General features: G+C 43.5%; 1 protein-coding gene across 5 annotated transcripts in view; it reads right to left on the reverse strand.

The window, feature by feature from the left end:
- Nucleotides 1–918: 918 nt before the first annotated feature.
- Nucleotides 919–19797, reverse strand: part of LOC143842180 (leukemia inhibitory factor receptor-like) — a 104349-nt gene continuing 85470 nt past the window's right edge. For all 5 annotated transcript variants that reach the window (XM_077347011.1, XM_077347014.1, XM_077347010.1 and 2 more), the window contains 4 exons: nt 19301–19447; nt 9667–9760; nt 8738–8816; nt 919–7438 (listed from right to left, as the gene is read on the reverse strand). In XM_077347011.1, the coding sequence (XP_077203126.1) occupies nt 6788–7438; nt 8738–8816; nt 9667–9760; nt 19301–19447 (971 nt within the window). In that variant the 3' untranslated portion in view covers nt 919–6787. The remainder of the gene's footprint in view (nt 7439–8737; nt 8817–9666; nt 9761–19300; nt 19448–19797) is intronic.

A 19797-nucleotide genomic window follows, 5' to 3' on the forward strand; every position in this document is an offset into this window, starting at 1 on the left:
CTGGTCCATTCTCTGAGGCTGATGCCCAGAAATACTTACCAAGCATGAAGCCAAGATTGGATTAGGACCTTTTCTAGGAAAGGGAAGATGGGCTACTAATCCTTTGAACCCCCATTCACTGACACTGGGTGGTCTGTGCTATTACCATTTCTAAAGGAAAAATAATACATGTTCTTTAAAACCTGTTCTTCCCCATGCAAATAGAATCACATTTTTGATTAGAAAAGCCAGTCAGAGGGTTGAACGGTTCAATTCACCTCCCACATTGATCCATAATTTCTATCATAACTTCAGCAATGAATCCCAGGCTTACAGTAGAAGTCAAAACCTGTGACCTCTCAAGCACTGCCTGAATCATTATTACTACCATATATCTAGTACAGGAGAGTTGTTAGAATTTTTGGTTATTAGAGTAGTAGTTAGTCTCCATGCCTCTGAAATCATATGGAACTCCAGAAAACTCTAATGGTAAAGGTATCCCCTGTGCAAGCACCAGGTCATGTCTAACCCTTGGGGTGACGCCCTCCAGCGTTTTCATGGCAGACTCAATACGGGATGGTTTGCCAGTGCCTTCCCTAGTCATTACCGTTTACCCCCCAGCAAGCTGGGTACTCATTTTACCCACCTTGGAAGGATGGAAGGCTGAGTCAACGTTGAGCCAGCTGCTGGGATCGAACTCCCAACCTCATGGGCATAGCTTTCAGACAGCCTTTCAGCCTCTTATCACTCTGTGCCACAAGAGGCTCTTAGAAAACTCCACAACCCTCTTATATTCTGCACTGAGAGAACAGAAAGTCACAGTGCAAGGGTTTCAGCACATGGCTATGAACCAGAGAACTCAACCACCCAAAATGAAAAGTTAGAAGTGGGGAAGGGCTTGTGACGGGAAGGATACTAAAAAATAAAAATCTGAGAATGTATAAGAAAATACATTTATTAAACTTCATGGCAATATTCTGGCAAACTCTTCAATTACATGCATATTTGTAAAACAGATAAGCAGTACATTGCCAATATGAGAACCAAGCAAGCTTGCTGTATGTTCATGCTAAATTTAATAAGATTAGTACAGACCACCTTTTCTTCTCCAACTGTGTTTCCCAATGTTATATTCCATATTACCAAAAGTCTACTTAGGTAATTTTACATAGCAGCATATGACTACTTTATGGTTCAATTTACAGCATAGCTATTTATTAAGCATCGGCTCTTCTCCACTGACTTCTTAGCTCAGTTAGACTGGCAGTGCCAATGTTCCACTGCTTGGCAGGAGAAGTTTAGTCCTTTCCCTAGTGCTAAACAAGTTACTGGCATGGGGATCGAAAGATTACTTCAGCTGAACAGGGGAAATTATTAATATCTACATTTCTAGTTTTGCAATATGTAATGGGGACCCTCTAAGGCAGGGGTGGCCAAAGTGTAGCTCTCCAGATGCCCATAGACTACAATTACCATGAGCCCCTGCCAGCTGGGCTCATATAGTCCATGAACATTTGGAGAGCCACAGATGGGTTTCCCTTTGCTGGCATGCAGTACAGCAATGATACCAAGGACCCAGAGAGACTGAAAAAAGAGACTCAAAAGCCATCCCAGAGATTTCAGCATATACAGTAGAATAAAAAATACATTCAGTTGCATACGTCATTTAGGTTTGCTTAAGAGACAAAGACCATCTGAGTCATTGGGAACCAAATTGGCAACTGCAGCAACTCTCTGTAGCCAGACTAAAAGGGAAGGTGGGTGACTGTTTAATTGTTTGCACACAAAACACCACAAAAACTTAAGCAACGGTAAGTATTCCAGTTGGATTAATATTATAATGCTTATTTTAATATTTCAAAAAGCTTTGGAATTATCTTCACATCCATGAGTACAGAATATTTAATATGCTATCTACATTTCAATAAAATCCATTAGCATTTTGAGCTATGAAATACAGTATTTATCATACAAATAACATTTAGTATTGTCCCCCCCCCCAGCCCCCTTCTTCGTGTTCTTGCTCACTGACCCAGTTCAACTTCCCCAGCTCTACTTCCCTCCATTTTCTCATTTCAGAGGAATTCACATTCATAATGAAGGCCTCAGCCAAGTGATCACACAGGAAGAAGGCAAAAAAATCTAACCTACCAAAGTTTAACATCTCCGGTTTAGTGTCTAGAATTCAGAAATCACTCAGTGGGGAAGATCCATTGGAAAATGGTAGGCGTCAATTCCTTATCTTCAGAGAGTGCTTGCTTAATGCACCTAGCCAAGCAAAGGATTCTGGGGCATAGTGATTTGGGTCCACTTTCAGTTCATATGGAACAACGGCCTAACAGGCCTCACCCTTCAGGACTTACGAGGTGAACTCTCTCTCACACACATCATCATTGTCCTTGCAGAGGACCAGGATTGGATGGTTTAAGGAAGCATGTCTGCCATTACAGATCTTTTAATTAAGGAATCAGTGTGAGAAGGCCCAGTTTGAGATAACACTGGCGTTCAATCAATGCCTGTGAATTATCCTAGCTGTTCTTTTTCTGATAACTTTGTGTGAGCGCACCACTAGTCTTGGTCCACGTAAAACCAGATCTGATGGAGACGACCCATGATGTTCAAGGATGTGATGCTCTAGAAAGGGCTCCATATTTTCACCCAGCTTTGGTGGGTGAAAATTTGCATCCAATAGGACTGCTTTGAAAATGGGCAAATAATCTTCCCCATTGCGTTTTTTTTCTTGAGTTCAACACCATTCAAGCAAAACCTCTCTTAAGATGAGTTACAATGACTCTTTGGCTGTATCTGTTTGGCAGCCTTGGTCTAAGCACTTAAGTGGCCCATCCTGACATTTAGGACCCACCGTGGAAGAAAGATGGATTTTTGAAGGCACTCTTTCTCAACCTGTTAACCTCTAGAAGTCCTCCATGGAAGCAGACAGGCCCTTTCAGATCTCTTCCTGCCGTGCCTCCTGCTTGGTCTTAGGGACAGGTTTGAACAGCCTCTGTGCATTGTGACAGCCAACCCCAGCAACACCTTGGCTGCACATCTGGATCTTCCTGAGCAGTTTTTGAAGGTGGGCCTTGGAAGGCAATAATGGTCATGCTGCCTGAAACATAATGCACCATGGTGACTCCTGCTACACACAAGAGTAATGACAGCTGATCATGATTCCAGGCCTTTGGACGCATAACACCCACCCACATCTGCTGGTCTTGCATAGTGTTCACTGAACTGGTTGATACACGTAACCAACAAGTAATGTAATGAGAGATTTTCCATTTAACCCAAAGTGACCACAACGCCCTACTTTGCTTTTAAACGAAGCTTACGACATGGTGGTAATATTTGTGTGAGGTATATATCATACACAGATGATTCAAAATGTACATTCTTAAAACAGTTCAAAAATGCCATTTCAAAAACAGGATTCACAGTCCCTTTCTCCAGATTTGCTAACACAAAAGCAACATAGAGATAATTAAAGGCCATCATCCTTTGTTTAAAAAATAAATTCATTCTCTCTTCTTTTTAACAAAATGATTTGTAACACACACACATAAAACTATATATGGCTCAAAAGAGAAGCAACTTACTTCAGTATTTTCTGCAAGGCATTTAACGGGATGGAAACAATGGTTTAAAAAAGGCAAATGCTACCAACTGAAGTGCCAGAATTTTATGTCCGGTACTTCCCCCCTACCCCAAAGAGGTGCAAAGGACAGATTAACTACATAATTTATAAAACTCCCCTTTAAGAGAGAGGTTTCACAGAACTGCTTTTGAAACCACAAACAATTTCAATCCTGCCTTTATGGATATAGTGTAAATTCTTGGCTACTAAAGATGCTCTTCTGAAACTAGAGAATCGTCCAGTCTAACCTCAACATTTACTGTGAAAAATCAAAACCAAAGGCAACCACTGGGCTTACCTTTGATCTAAAGAGCAGACAACTTTTGAATTTAACTCAGATTCTTACCTCAGAATTTACCTCAGATTCTCAGAATTTACCTCAGATTCAAGGGTACATAGCACCACAGAAAGAATTAAGAAAAAAATTGGCATAGAAGATCAGTTTGCTTTGGGATTTGGAGAACAAAAGTGTGCATTGAGAGATATGGGAGATTTATGGGGCCAAGCAAGCTACACTGAACTTCTTGGTGGGGGGAAGGTCAGGATATAAATGGATGGATAGGCTCAACAGACATTGAGGGTACCTCCTCTTTGCTGGAGGTCTTCACACAGATACTGGCCAGCCGTTTTTACTGGGGATGGTTTTGAGTTTCCTACACTGAGAAGAAGGCTGAACTACATAGCCCTTCCAAATCTAAGACTTGGTGACAAGTAGGCAAAAATTGTCACCACATAAAACAGAAAAGGGATATTGGCAGCTGTCAGAAATTACATCCCCTCTCCCCACCACACACACTTAGTCAACAAAGGCAATAAAAGATTCACCCCTCACATTAAAGGCACAACTGTAACTGCATTAAAGTACTTTTTCATCAAGAAAATCAGAAATTTCCCTGCTCAGATCTGCCAAATGGTGCTAACAAACAGCCATTCAAAATGTGGTAGACCTTCATACAGTTAAGGATACATGATGCATTTCAGACTGCAGCTAGAAATGCAACAGCCATCCCAGAGTTTAACTGAAAATCTCTGATATACAGCTGAGTTCACACGTGGGACGCACTTGGACTGAAATCAGGTTCAGAAGGTCAGTGCGTTGGTCCCTTGATTTGACTTCCCTGGAGTCTGCAATGCACAAAAGTGTTCAACCCGCAGTTGCCAATGAAGAAATCTGAAAAAAGTTACATGCCTTGAAAATATAAAGCAGCAGCTCTACAAGTAGTGTGTAATTACACAAGTGCCTGTGCAAGAAATATAATGTAAAAGTTAAAATCTGGTTTAGCTTCATTTAAAACAGAAGCCAATCGGTTTGTACCCCGAGTCTAAAGAGTTCTTTATCTTTGTGGATGGTAGATTTAAGGACATCTAGGATGGGTACTTGTCTATACAAACAAAACACCTGTTCTCCACTTTTAATTTGGGCAAATGGCAAGGAAATTCAGAGAAAGAAGCTCCACTTTGGATAGCTAGACGTGGAAAATATTCACAGATGGTCAAGGTATTTACAACAATAAGGGTTTTTCATGGAAACAAAGGAGAGGAACAGTTATCAAACTTATCCTGCTTCCATTGGTGGTGCCTGTGCAGGAAAAGTGCCACGGAAAACATTTTTACTGTAGTTAAGTAGTCCTACTTGGGACAATCTGCCTGTGGCCTTCTCATACAAACACAAGTGACAAAGCAGTTTCTATGGATGCACGAACAAAACCGTGATCTGAAGTGGAAAGCCAGTGCCTGGGGCTATATCGCTACAGACCGGTGTGTGTGTGTGTGTGTGTATGTGTATGTGTCATGGGACCGAAGGGGCCTGTGGAACAAACACAACAAAACCACCTAAAAGTGAAGCATGTTGCAAAGAATTATCCTAGCCAGGCATGACCACATGATTTCAGCCAAATAGTCATTCGATTAAAAAAAAAAAGCAACCAACCTGGAAAAGATAAGCATCATTTAAAATACTGGAAGCTAAAACTTTAATCTATTCCTGACTGAGATTTTAAAATCAGTGTTACACTCGTTTTTGCACCCCTGAGTCAACTTTTGCATATACATTTATACAGCAGGTACAGAAACAAGCATCCATTGCTTGTCAAAAGAAAGACAGACTTCCCAAGCCGAGGTTGTAATGGACAAGCTATCTCCCCTGGATTTCTTCAGCTCAAAGACTGGTTGGGTTGAAAGTGCTGTCAAGTCAGAACTGGCTTATGGCTAGCCCACACGGTTTTCACGGCAAGAGGCTAACAGTGGTGGTTGGCCTTCACTTGCCTCTGTGTAGCAATCCTGGGCTTGGCGGTTTCCCATCCAACTACTAACCAGGACTGACCCTGCTTAACTTTGGAGAGCTGATGACACTGGGCTAGCTTCGTCAGGGCAAAACCTGCATTTAGCCCCAGAGATATTAAACAAAACAAGGAAGCCCAGACTGCTTTTAAGCGTTGAGTGCTCTGCACATCAGTTCAAGGACTAATACCTCCCAATGATCATCAATGCAGTCTTGTAGTGTTGGGGACAACTTTCCCCAGAATCCTAAAACTGTTCAAAGATGCCTCTGCCTGGACGACAACTGGATGGGTGAACAAAGAGCTCATCCTGGACGTGCCTACATGCTCCAAATTTTTACACCCCACACATTTGTGTCCAGGCCAAAGGCTAAGCTTATATTGACTAATTATTTCTTTCTTCTTGATCTTGATTTCTGGAAGTGGGTTGGGCTTTATTTAAAACATTTATATATGCTGCCTTTCAGCCCAGACAGAGTCCCCTGTAAGAACCCTAGCCCTAACCCTAACCCTAACCCCAAGGGTGGGGGGGGGGGGCGGTTCTATCCATTTACCCATTCTATCAATGCAGAATGCAGTCACAAAAAGAACGTTGTGCCGTCTGACAGCGGGGAACAACTGCTTAGAAGCAGTTGGCTGCTCTTTGGTTTCGGTCGTAAGAAAAGGTGACCACAGGGTACGCCCCCTCCCTAACTGAGATACTACAAATTAGCAGCTCAGCCAGCTGTAGTGCTGGTGAAACCTTGCCATTTTTACACTGCAACTTATACAAGGTTAACATTCAAATTTCACTGAAATGAAATTATAAAACCTGCTGCAACAGCACCTCTGGGGCTACTCCTAAAACAAGTCCCAGCGTACAGGAGCTTTCAAGGCAAGTTCTACCATCATAATGCTAATCGTTTGGTTTGCTGTGAAATAAATTTGTGAAGTGGGTTAATGTCATTAACCCCGGGTTAACGGCTTTGGGGGAGTCTTCGTCCTCTTTGGGCGGGATCAGAAACTGTCGCGAATTGATCGAACAAGGGCTCCCGAACGAGGCATTTTCGTTGTTGCTCTCTATGGATCCAGGAGAATCTGGGCAGCCCGTGTTCCAAGTGGATGGATTCACTTGAGGTCTATAGCCTGCAGCCTCGTCCATATCTTCTTCTGCAGATGATGTCTCCTCCATTTTTATTATGCTGTTTACGGGCAGTTGCATTTGGGGCTTGTAGCCTGCAGCAGCCACACAGTCTGCCTCTGCTCTTTCCTTCGGTTTTACTTGAGACGGATACATGGACTGGATGTTCAGATAAACGACCTGGGAAGACCCCATGGATTCATCTCCTGGTGCGTTGGAGATCTCTTCTTCTATTATTGGTGGACAATAGGAGACAACAATATGGCTCTCTGTTTCAGAGTCAAAGCCGTCTTCTGAAAGCTCATCTGCCATGGGCGATGAAATTGCCGTGTCCTCTATCTTGAGGCACGGGGACTGTGTTTCCACCACTTCGATGTTGTTGGGGGTACATGGATTCATCTCCAAGGTTTTAGGGTTAGCCTTCCCCTACAAAGAGAAAATGCAATAACTAAAAGGAGCACTGAAGCATTTCTAACATTTACTAAAAAACAAGTAATAGAATCATAGAATCATAGAGTTGGAAGGGGTCATACAGGCCATCTAGTCCAACCCCCTGCTCAATGCAGGATCAGCCCAAAGCATCCTAAAGCATCCAAGAAAAGTGTGTATCCAGCCTTTGCTTGAAGTCTGCCAGTGAGGGGGAGCTCACCACCTCCTTAGGCAGCCTATTCCACTGCTGAACTACTCTGACTGTGAAAATTTTTTTCCTGACATCTAGCCTATATCGTTGTACTTGTAAGTCCATTATTACCAACTGGCAGCAATCCCTACCTTGGTATGCTGCCTCTAGAATATTCCCTGACCCAGCAATTGAAGCTAGAAAGAGCAGATTGTGTGGTAGGATTCACAAATATTAGCATGACGGATACAAATGGGTAAAAAATCCATTCCCAAAAACGTTCAAATTGAGCTAACGAGCGTCTATATTCTTTCAATAAAATAAAATAAATTCCTGACACGTTTTGAGGTATCAGTGAATATCAGGATTATTTTAAAACATGTGAAATGATTTTTTAAAAATAACTGAATGCAATTTTTTGCAGAGACAGGTCTGGGGTGAGGGGACAATCCTTGGACTCCAGGCACCTACAGGAAGACCCTGGAATGTTGAAGAATCAAACCCATTCCTCTACCACAAAATATGATGTTAAGAACAGTTCTTAAGAGATTGTGAGGTCGAGCACCCTCAGCATCTTTAAAAATTAGCAATATAGCGTTCACGTTGTCCAAGAGGAGCCATCATTTTAAAGGGACTATGATGAGACAGAGAGGGCCAATGTAACTGGGGTCACAATTGGAAGGTTCCAGTAAGATCTTGAAGGCAAATGGATCCTTGATCTCCAAGGACTGAAGAATAAAGCTGGGCAGACACAGGCAGAGAGAAAGGAGGAGATTTAGGCCCATGAAAATGGTTGGAACTGACCCAAGGAGTACACATAATGTTTAGCAAAGAGATTTTCTGCAAATGTTCAGGTCTCTTTACCAGTTCCCTGTACCTTGTTCCATACAAGAATCCTTGGTTATCAGCCTACCCCTGTTTCACCAAGTGTTAAAGCCACTTTTTATAGCTCAACAAATGCAATCACAATGACGTCAAAACATACAACATCCTTCCACCTCAGGAAGGAAACAGGAAGATATCTTTCTTCAATTCCTGCCCCCATTATCACCATCTTCTAACTATCTGCTAACCAGAGAACAGAGTAATAAAATGAAAACCATTACCTCACATGGACCCTTCTGGAATTCCAGAGCTTTACTGTTTACAGGGTTAGGAATGTCAGGATAGAAGGTTTCTTTGATCCTTTGGAAGTAAGAACACAGATATTACTGTCAGGAATTTCCAACAAACAGCTCCACAAGTACCAGGCAGATTTTTTAATTTCCATTTTTCGGTTCAGGTCTATTGGACTTGACAAAAGGTCACTATTTCTGAAAAACTCCAGATCCACATACTGGTATGCTATAGGGAGCCACGATTTTGAGGAAATCCTGATTTTTTTTTCTGGTTCAATTGACCCAAGAAGAAAAATACCAGTGTAAATTAAAAACAGGTGAATTCTGGGGCTGCCTTGGCTTCTCTTGCAGCACAGTTTAAACTGCACTGTAAGAGAAGCTGATCCCAGGATCTAGAAGAAGAAGAATTGGTTCTTATAAGCCGCTTTTCTCTACCCAAAGGAGTCTCAAAGCGGCTTACATTTGCCTTCCCTTTCCTCTCCCCACAGCAGACACCCTGTAAGATAGGTGAGGCTGAGAGAGCCCTGATATCACTGCACGATCAGAACAGTGCTGTGGTGAGCCCAAAATCATCTAGCTGGCTGCATGTGGAGGAGCGTGGAATTAAGCCTGGCTCGCCAGATTAGAAACTGCCATTCTTAGCCATAACACCACATGAAGCTCTTTCCTCTCTGCTCTTTTCAGATGTACCCATAATTCCTGAATAAATCCAGGATTTCCCCCCCCCCCCTGGGTTTTCCCAAGAAAACTTGGGTACATTTGGGAAGCTGAATTATACCTGAAAAATACTGATAAATTATTTTTCCAGGTATACTTTCAGGATGGGTAGATCCCAATGCACACCCTTCAACAAGAACAGCTGTCTTTCTCTACATAGCTGGCCAGGGAACAAACGTTTGAGGCATGCAAGTAGTTACCATTCCCTCTTCCGGTAGCAAAGGATGCTGGTCACCAAGGCAACCACAACCATGATGGCCACTGGGATGATGATGGCAATGATTAATCCCACTGCTGAAAAACATAAGAGAAGGGGGGGGGGGGGAAACAAGTTAGACAGCCAAGTTCGTTAGCTGCTCCTGACAAAAGTTACAGGCCCAAAAAGAATTGGGGCTTCCTTGCAAGTATTTTGAAGCCACAAAAACACACAGCGCTTCGTCATATTACGCCAAACTTCCATGAAGTTGCTATCTAGCCTTTAGATAGCTTGTCCTAAATGGAAGCATTGAATCTGGAATCTCTAGCTTTGCCCTTGGGGTCCACATGCTATGATGGTACTATGTCTTGAGTTGGGAATAAGCATTCTTCTTTAGGGAATGGCGGCATTTCCATGGCATGTGTATTTGTTTTAATTACAGGAATATATTTATTTGTTTGTTTGTATTTATATACCACCATCCCTTGCAGCTCAGGGCAGATAGAAATTTTACAATTTACATAATCTGCAGATTCTAGCAACTCTAAACCCGTAGCACAGGGGTAGTCAAACTGCGGCCCTCCAGATGTCCATGGACTACAATTCCCAGGAGCCCCTGCCAGCATTTGCTGGCAGGGGCTCCTGGGAATTGTAGTCCATGGATATCTGGAAGGCTGCAGTTTGCCTACCCCTGCCGTAGCACCTCCCAATATTAACCTCAAGAGGGATATGTTCAGAATGGATCTCCTCGAGGTCTACAAACTTGATTAGGATCTGTAAAGGCCATGCTCTTTGTAGATTACTATCTTCCCTTGTGTAAAACAGTAAAGCAATAATTTCTACATACATTTCAATTCCCTGCCCTGAGCTTATAAACCTATCCTAATAGCCGATACAACAGGCATCTCTTTAAACTGCCCATTGGGATCTTCATGGTGGGAACAGCATGCTAATCCCCAGGACTTCTCTGCACTAAGAAGAGTAGAGCTGAGTTTTTATAATCTGCTTTTCCCTACTTGAAGGAGTCTCAAAGCAGCTTGCAAGCACCCTTCCCTTCCTTTTTCTACAACAGACACTCTGAGAGTTATGTGGGTATGTGAGAACAGCTCTAAGAGAACTATGCCTGGTCCAAGGTCACCCACTTGGCTGCATGTGGAGGAGTGAGGAGTCCAACCTGGTTCTCCAGGCGACAATCTGCTGCTCTTAACCACTACACCAGGGGTAGCCAAACTGCGGCCCTCCAGATGTCCATGGACTACAATTCCCAGGAGCCCCCTGCCAGCATTCGCTGGCAGGGGGCTCCTGGGAATTGTAGTCCATGGACATCTGGAGGGCTGCAGTTTGACTACCCCTGCACTACACCATGCTGGCTCCAAACACAACAGCATATCAGAATTGCAAAAAAGAAGGGGCATATAGCTACCATGTTAAAACGATAGAGGTTGAAGGTGGGCTAGGTAAGGCTGAAAAGTCTGCTTGCCAAGATACTCTCCCTGTATTTTACGTTGGAGATCCATGATTGGATTTCCCCATTGTTTTTTTTTTTTAAATCACTAAGAGCAGTGGATCACACAAAGGGGGCCTCTGGACTGGCGTGTGTGGTATGGAGCAAGGAGGGGGAAGCTCCCTGCAGCTGCAATTAGCCCTGGGAGGAAAAGGAAGCAAGCACCTTCTCTTGGCCTGTCTTTCTCCCTAACATATCTAACTGCAGCTGAACTTCCCCCATTCTCATAGGAAAAGCTTAAGGTTCCATTCCAAGTACTTTGGCCCCTATCAAAATTGACCCCCATGATTACCCCTTGGAGTTTTTAAAAAAAAGAACCTTAGGAAAGTAAATTATGGATCTCCAACACCATCTGTGGTTTGGTGCTCAGTTGTGGATTTAAAATTTGGGTACTCTCTCCCTTCGTTAGTGTATAAGGCTGTCCTGATGTCCATTTTCCAGAACACTTAAGGAAATTCTGTTCTCTTGAGCTTCTCATGACTAATTCTCCATATTTACTGTGTTCTGTGTTCCAGCTGCATCTTGGAGCTCTAAGTGACAGCGTAATATGACTGTGAGACCCCCAGACAGAACTTCTAGCTGTTGTTTTGATCATTTTGGTGGTTTACCAGTTTCAGTGTACAACACTTTGTGCGTTTTATACGTCCGATGTCACCTGTGAATTTTCCATGAATAAAGGACAGGAGTCTGGTGGGATGTTCAACTCAGCCGTTGCTCCAAGACCCACCGTTTTACACAAGGGAAAATAGTAATCTACAAAGAGCATAGGATCCTTTACAGATCCTATTCAGGCTTGTAGACATTGAAAGATCCATTCTGAACATATCCCTCCTAAGGTTAATATTGGGAGGTCCTCAGGGTTTAGTGTTGCTGGAATCTGCAGATTTTACTTTTAAATTTGTAGATGTTTAAAAGATATTCTTAGGCACTATAAGTCCGATCAAGCTTGTGGACAGACAGGACGTATAAGGTACTGTATTTTAATTTTAATTTATTTAAATTAATGCAATTAAACAAACACAATAATCTCTGAAAACACCTGAAGAACATCTCCTTTCAAAAAGACCATTGCCTAAACAATAGACTTTCATGGATTTGAACTTGTATACCTCCAGATGCAATGTAGAAAATGGGACAGCTTTCCTACTGTTGAGCTTTTTTCTGAGATTGGGCATGATGAGTATTTCACGGATTGCGTATTTAACCATTCAATTTAGATGCACATAGAGTGGTCATAACAGGCCCCACGAGCAGTTTACAACATACAAAAATGTCAGGCTGTATAGACACGTCTTACAACACCACAGATAATGGCAACACCACCCACTCTGTGTGTGATTGGAATCTAGAAGGGGTGTATAATTCCTTATTTGGGGCCAAGTGACTAGGTTTTGAACTTCTCCACATGAGCCATGTCACCTGTCCTGACTATGTTTGCTCAAATATTCTGTACCTATGTTTTATTGGTGTGTGTGGGGATGGGGATAGGAGGGAGAGGACCATATTTCCCCTCAAGCTGTGTGCTAGCTGTCACCCGCACTTAATCTGCTGTCATATTTAAGAAATTTGAATTCTGAAGTTTTAATACTTCAGCAGTGGAATGGACTGCCTACAGAGGTGGTGAGCACCCCTTCCGTGACAGTCTTCAAGCAGCGGCTGGACAGATGCTTATCGTGGATGCTTTAGGCTGATCCTGCATTGAGCAGGGAGTGGGCTACATGGCTTGTTGGGCTCCTTCCAACTCTATGATTTTCTATTATTCTAAATGGAGGCCACCTCAAGTTCCATGTGCAGAATATAAAGACAAACCAGATGGGTAGGCCTTCTGTCAGTTTATGTCTTCTACACCAGGGGTAGTCAACCTGTGGTCCTCCAGATGTTCAGGGGCTCATGGGAATTGTAGTCCATGAACATCTGGAGGACCACAGGTTGACTACCCCTGCTCTACACCCAACAGGCCCTCCACCCTCCACTCTCTGTTCAGCTTCCCCAAATCTCTTCAAGCCTGTGATAGTTATAGTACCTTTTCACAGATCATGATCAGTACAGGGGGAAGCGGTGCTTGGCTTCCCTATGTATGGCCTCTATTGGATTACATATGTGGGAAACGCCTCTTGGATAGCAGAGTAGGAAAGTGGGTATTGGCCAGAGAGAGGGTGTCACTTGCTTTTGCAGAAGAACAAAGTCAAAGGCTCTGGTGCAGAATTCCATGAAACGATCCCTCGTATCACATGGGATGAATCAGGAGTAGTAGTTCGCAGGTGAAGAACTTTTGTCATGAGACCACTAGGTCACTGTGCATCCCTCCCATTACCCTAAGGCAGGGGTAGTCAACCTGTGGTCCTCCAGATGTTCATGGATTACAATTCCCAACTCATTGGAATTGTAGTCCATGAACATCTGGAGGACCACAGGTTGACTACTCCTGCCCTAAGGCAATGAAGACAGATTTTGGGGTGGTGGTGTTGGCCCAAAGCCGCAGAACACTGTTGAAATCCAGTGGCACCTTTAAGACCAACTAAGTTTCATTCAAGCTTTCCAGGACAAGAAGGGTGCTTACGCTTGGAAGCTTGTCTCTTGAATAAAACTTTGTTGATCTTAAAGGTGTTGCTGGACTAAAACCCTAGACGTCAGTCGTAACAGTTCAACACCAAGGCCAGATCAGATCTTCTGAGAAAAGCGTGTCGAATCCATGCACCTCTTTGAAGATTTCGTGCGTGGTGGAAAAAACAGTCATTTTATTTTTTTTTATTGAAAAACATCAAGCGGAGAGCAGGCTCTGATGGCTTCAGGCAGTGTCCTCACTGCAAAAGCTCATTGTGTGCCCACAGTGCCATGCTTGGCCTCCGCCCACGCCTTGCCTTGCCCCCGCCCCTCTCGTATGCAATTCAAGAGTCGCTCTGAACAACGCTGTCTTCGCAGAATCTCTCGGAGATCAGGGGAGCAGGCTGGCCTCCACCACAGGCATCTCAGAGCAGACGCTGCAATAAGGAAGCTTTAGCATTTCATGTGCCACAAAAACTTTTCTTCTACAAAGAACAGTTTGACAACACGTGTGTGCAAACACACTCCCCGCCATGTATCTTCACGACAACCTTTTAAGGCTGGCCCAAGATCACCTAGTGATATTTGGGGCAGAATAGGGATTAGAATGTGAGTCTCCCAACTCCTGTGTCTACCATCTATCTACTACATCACACTGAAGATTGATGATGTTAGACATTCAGTCGAATCCAACTCCGGGCGATCCTAAGGATCAAGTTGTCTCCATGGTTTCCGACCTTGCACCGTTTCTTTTAGTTGTATAATACTCTGGCCAGTGTCCATTTTGATCTAAGCACCATGCTCTTGGTCGGCATGGTTTTCTTTTACCACTGACCAGTCCAAGCATAACTGCTCTCTCCGCTGAGCTGGAATGCATGACTTGGCCCAAGTAAGTGAGCCGGAGATTCATGATTTTGCGTTCCAGTGATATATCAGGCTTTATGCGCTCCAGTATTTCCTTGTAGATGACGTTGCACTACTCCCTCCCCTGTTCTCTTATGCTCATTCTTTCCCACTCTACATCCTACGTTGGTTCTTCAGCAATGTCAATTGTTTCCCAAGCCTAGTGATTTTGTATTCCCCCAACACCTGGCATTGTTTTGGCAAGAGTTTACATTCACCTTTGTGGCTTCCACGCAGTCCCACAACTGCAAGTCCACACCTGCCCCACTTCACAATTTCTATCATCTGATGTACGCTATGCAGCTTAGGTTTACTTATGTTTACCAACAGTGAGACTCTGTTTGAGCAACATTAGTTCTTCTGAGCACACAATAAACACAAGCTACATCTCCACACAGAGGGGGTAGGGATTTGAGGATGCCTTTCTCCCTCTCCAGAGTCCGCTGGAGTCTTATCAAACTTGCTGGTGGTGATCTGGTAATGCTCATCCAAGCGACTGGAGTCTTGCCCTGGTTCAAAATGCAGGGGCTCTCCTTTATTGATTGAAGTAATGAACATGTCTCATCTGCCCTAAACATCTGCTCTGGTTGCTTATTTAATACCAGGTTCGATTCAAAGTTGCCAACTCAGTGTTAAAGTAGCCAGGAATATACAAATTGGAAGGATTGTGTCCCCACTATGTGAACCTACGCAAAAATGTGTTAGTTTTCAATGTACTATGTTTTAATGCAGGAATTGTCAACCTGTGGTCCTCCAGATGTTCATGGACTACAATTCCCATGAGCCCCTGCCAGTGTTTGCTGGCAGGAGCTCATGGGAATTGCAGTTCATGGACATCTGGAGGACCACAGGTTGACTACCCCTGTTTTAATACATTATGTCCTAGAGATGTTTTAAGTTGCACTTATATGTTGTAAGCCATCCTGAGCTTGCAGGAGTGGAGTAGTGGCCCATAACTTATAAAATACAGCATTCAACAATTTTTATCATGACGAATATTTAATTTGTCTCTGTCCCAATGTGTAACTCCCATCCATAATCCATGGTTCTCATGTTTGTGACACAGATGTAGAACTATGTACTTCTCCTTATTGGATTGCATCTTTGCCCACATTTCCAGCTTGTTCTGATCTTGGTGAACTCTAACTACCTTCTTGGGTGTTGGCTACTCCTCCCAATTTGGTGCCATCCACAAATTTAATGAGTAGTCCCTCCATCCACATAAATGTTGAAAAGTATCGGACCCAGTACCGAACCCTCTGGCACCCCACTACTCATTTCCCTGCAATCCAATGAAGCACCATTGACAACTACTCTCTGGGTGTGGTTCTCTAACCAATTCCCTATCCAAGTAACTATCTGAAAATCCAGTCTGCAGCTCTCCAGTTTTCTGAAATCCAGGCAAACAACAGAAGTGAGACTCATCCGGGGATTTTAATTAATCCAACGCAGAAATGTGTCTCTCAACAACCTCTCTGTCCATGTCAACCAGCTGTCCAAACACTGCACCTTGCCTTCTACCATCCCTAGATACACCTATACTCTTCTTTAGGGGAAAAACAGAGGCAAACTAGGCACTGAGCCTTTCTGCTTTCTCTCTGTCCTGTGTCAAGAAGTTCTCCAGTGGGTCTATTGCCTTATTATTTGCTCCTCACATGAAGCAGCTTTTCTTGTTATAGTGGTCTTCCCTGGTCAGTCTCAGCTCACTCCTAAGCTTTGACCTCTGATGGCTGACCTACAGTGCCTAGTAACCTGCAGATACTCTTATTTAGAGGTCTGTTCTTCCCTCCATTTCTTGAACATTTCCTTTTTCTTCATCAGCTCCTCCTGAAGTTCTCTGTTTACCCCCTTCCATGTTTCCATGGACATCGGGAGAGCCACCATTTGGCCACCCCTGATAGACGTCATGTACAGGAGATCTGTTGATTCACACCTATAGGAGAAGGGTGTATGTGTGTGTGTGCTATCTATAGCTTCCTTGATTACTTCTGCACCTTGAAAATTACAGAGGCCACAACTGCCACTTGAGAAATCATTGTGTTGTCCTGTTTGTTTGTCCCTCCTCCACACACACAAACCTAAAAGAAGTCAAGTGGGGGGGAGAAAGGGGATGGGAAGAGAGGCCCAATTCATGAGTATACAATGACTGTTCAACTGGCCTCAACCATAAGCCTGGTGGAAGAGCTCCGTCTTGTAGGCCCTGCGGATCTTAACAGGATCCGTGAGGGCCCTGATCTCCTCGGGGAGCTCATTCCACCAGGCAGGAGCCAGGGATGCAGATACGCAGAAGGCATGAAGGTGTATGAGCCCCCAGAAGTACAATTTAAGCTAGATATTGATATTTTGAGCAATTGTTGCATCAAAAAGGTGATCTACGTAATCATCTGTGCATGTAACAATACACTGGCATGATTGAGAGAACTGTAAGAACAAAGATATGTGAACATAGATTGGGGATTAGAAATAAGCAGGTAGAAGTTCCACTGGTGAGGTACTTCATAGACGCAGGGCACTCGGAAGAGGACTTTAAAATCTTTGTTCTGTCAGTGTTCCATCAACACAGATTCAACAATCTGGATGTTAAAAAATGGCTATCAAGCCATGAAGCGTGTTCCATACACAGATTAAAAATGTCGCTCCCTCAAGGTTTGAATTCAGAATGGGACTTATCTTTGTTTTCTACAGTAAATTGGGTCCATCTAAGAGTGAGCTTTTCTCTTTAAATGCACCAAGTCAATGTGACATTCAGCCCAAGGATAGGAGTCTAAAACAGCAACAGGGGACTGATTCTTTGGACGCTCAGTGCTGTTGTCAAGAGAAATCCCAGAAGACAGGGGACCTGTTTTAAAAATGTGCTTGACTCCTGTATTTCTAATGCTGAGTCAGTAATTTGATCTCAAGTAACTGTGTTTTCATTGTGACGGGCACTTGTAAATTTAATCACCATGATGGGATGTTATGCAGGTACAATACTGAGTAGATGTCAGTTTGTGTAGATGTCAACTGTGTAGATGTCACTTTGAATATCACTATTTGTATCCATTTGCATTCTAGAATGTACCGAGGAGGACATATGTGAAACAGGCTTGTCTACTCTCCTCTTGAAGTTGCCCTTTCTATTGCAGAGTGTTCTAGAAGATTAAAGGAAGCACCGCAAGAGATTGGTCTGACCTTTTTGATAGATCTAGAAGTCAACAGAGTTCACATTGTATTGCCTACACAGCACCTTCAGTAAATGCAGAGGATTGAAAACAAGTCGCTTGGTCACGCTGCTTTTAAATGTTTCCCTTAGGAAAGTCTTCATTCATTCATTCATTCATTCATTCATTCATTCATTCATTCATTCATTCAGATTTTTTATCCCATCCCTCCCACCAAAACATAGGCTCAGGGCAGTTTAGAAAAAGTTCAGACGTTGGTTGAACATAAATATAACAATAAATAACAATAATAACCCACTCCCACTTACCCAGTGTGTGTTCAGGAGGGGTGGGGAGAAATTCATTCATTCATTCATTCATTCATTCATTCATTCATTCATTCATTGCAACTGCCTAAAAGAAGCGGGCATCATCAGAATCTTTAATAAGGGATCAGAGAGCTAGGAGGAGAGAAAAGCCTACCCAGGCAAGATCCTTCTCCTCCCTCGAATGCCTACTGGAAAAGGGAGGTTTTACAGCCCCCACAGAACTGCAAAAGAGACTACAGGGCCTGAACTTCCAGCAAAATGGCATTCCAGAGGGTCGGAGCCTGTTGCTGACAGTCAGGCCTGCTTCAGGCCAGAAATCTCCAGCAGACTGGAACCCTGGAAGCATAACACCCTCTTCATGTTATAGCGGAGGATGCAGTCTTGCAGGTATGATGGCCCCAGACTGTATCAGGCCTTAAAGGTAAAAACCAAAACCTTGAATGCACTCTGATACTCCACTAGAAGCCAATGCAAGTGGCGGAACGCTGTGTAGATGTGTGCGTGGCAAAGGGTCCCAGTTAGAACCAGCACAGCTGCATTCTGGATCAGCTATAATTTTCAGAGTAAGCTCAAGGGCAGCCCTGCATAGAGCGCTTTACAGTAATCCTATCTGGAGGTGACCACTGTGTGTATCACAGCAGCCAGGTCTGAAGGGGGCAGATATGGCACCAATTGTTTAACTTTGCAGAATGAGAAAAAGACCAGCTGTGCAACCCAAGCTACCTTGACTTCCATGGATAATGAAGCATCCAGGGGCAGTGCTCAGTTCTTAATGGACAGAATCAAAACCAATTGTACTCATCCAGCATTAAGAGCTGGCCAGCCTCAGCTGCCCCCTCATAACCAAGCCATAGGACCTCCATCTTTGCTGGACTCAGTTCGAATCTGTTCCTTTGAAGACATCCAGCCATAAATTCCAGACACTGGGTTGATTTACCTGGGACAGGATTCTAGTCGGCTGCCCTTTGGAAAGATAAAGCTGAGTATCATCAGCGTACTGGTGAGAACCCAGCATGAACCAACTCTTCAAGGGGGTGCATAAAGATATTGAACAATACATTCCTTATGATATTGAATGTTTTTGATCACCATTGGAAGATTTTTTTTTTGCAGGAATAGGGCCTTTGCTATTTCAGTATTGTGCACGATACTATCATTCCACTGTGAACAAGGTCACAGCAACCCCCAATCCAAAACTAAAAGGAGGATGCCACTTACAATTTTCCTTGGTGATCACGTACAAGCTGCGCCCAGGTCCAATTCCTCCAGCCGTGTAGGCGCTTAAATTCACGTGGTAGCTGGTTTTCCCTTGAAGGTTTATTATTCTGAGGCTTAATTCGTTAGGCTCCGTAATGTTATACAATGCTGGAGGGCACGGGTTTAAGAAAAAGGGGAGGGGATAGAAACAAGTCAGGTATTCAAACTCATCCCCCACCAGCATCCTTCAATGCATCTCGGAAGCAAAATTTGGTAAGAAAGATTTTGTGAGAGCAAGCGAAGCAATGTGCAGTTGGTTAAAAGCACAGGAACCCCCATGAGCATCTGGCAAAAGCAACTAGATTCCTACAGCTATAGTTCTCAAGTTTGTTGCATACAAACTAGTAAGGTTCAGATAAATATTTCCACTGGTGGAAAGAAAACTGTGGCAGAGCAGCTCTGCTCTGAGCTGCAGGCTCTATTCCACTGTGCCATCCAAGGTTTTCCAAAAAACCCTG

The sequence above is a fragment of the Paroedura picta genome, chromosome 7 (assembly GCF_049243985.1).
Source record: "Paroedura picta isolate Pp20150507F chromosome 7, Ppicta_v3.0, whole genome shotgun sequence".
NCBI lineage: Eukaryota > Metazoa > Chordata > Lepidosauria > Squamata > Gekkonidae > Paroedura > Paroedura picta.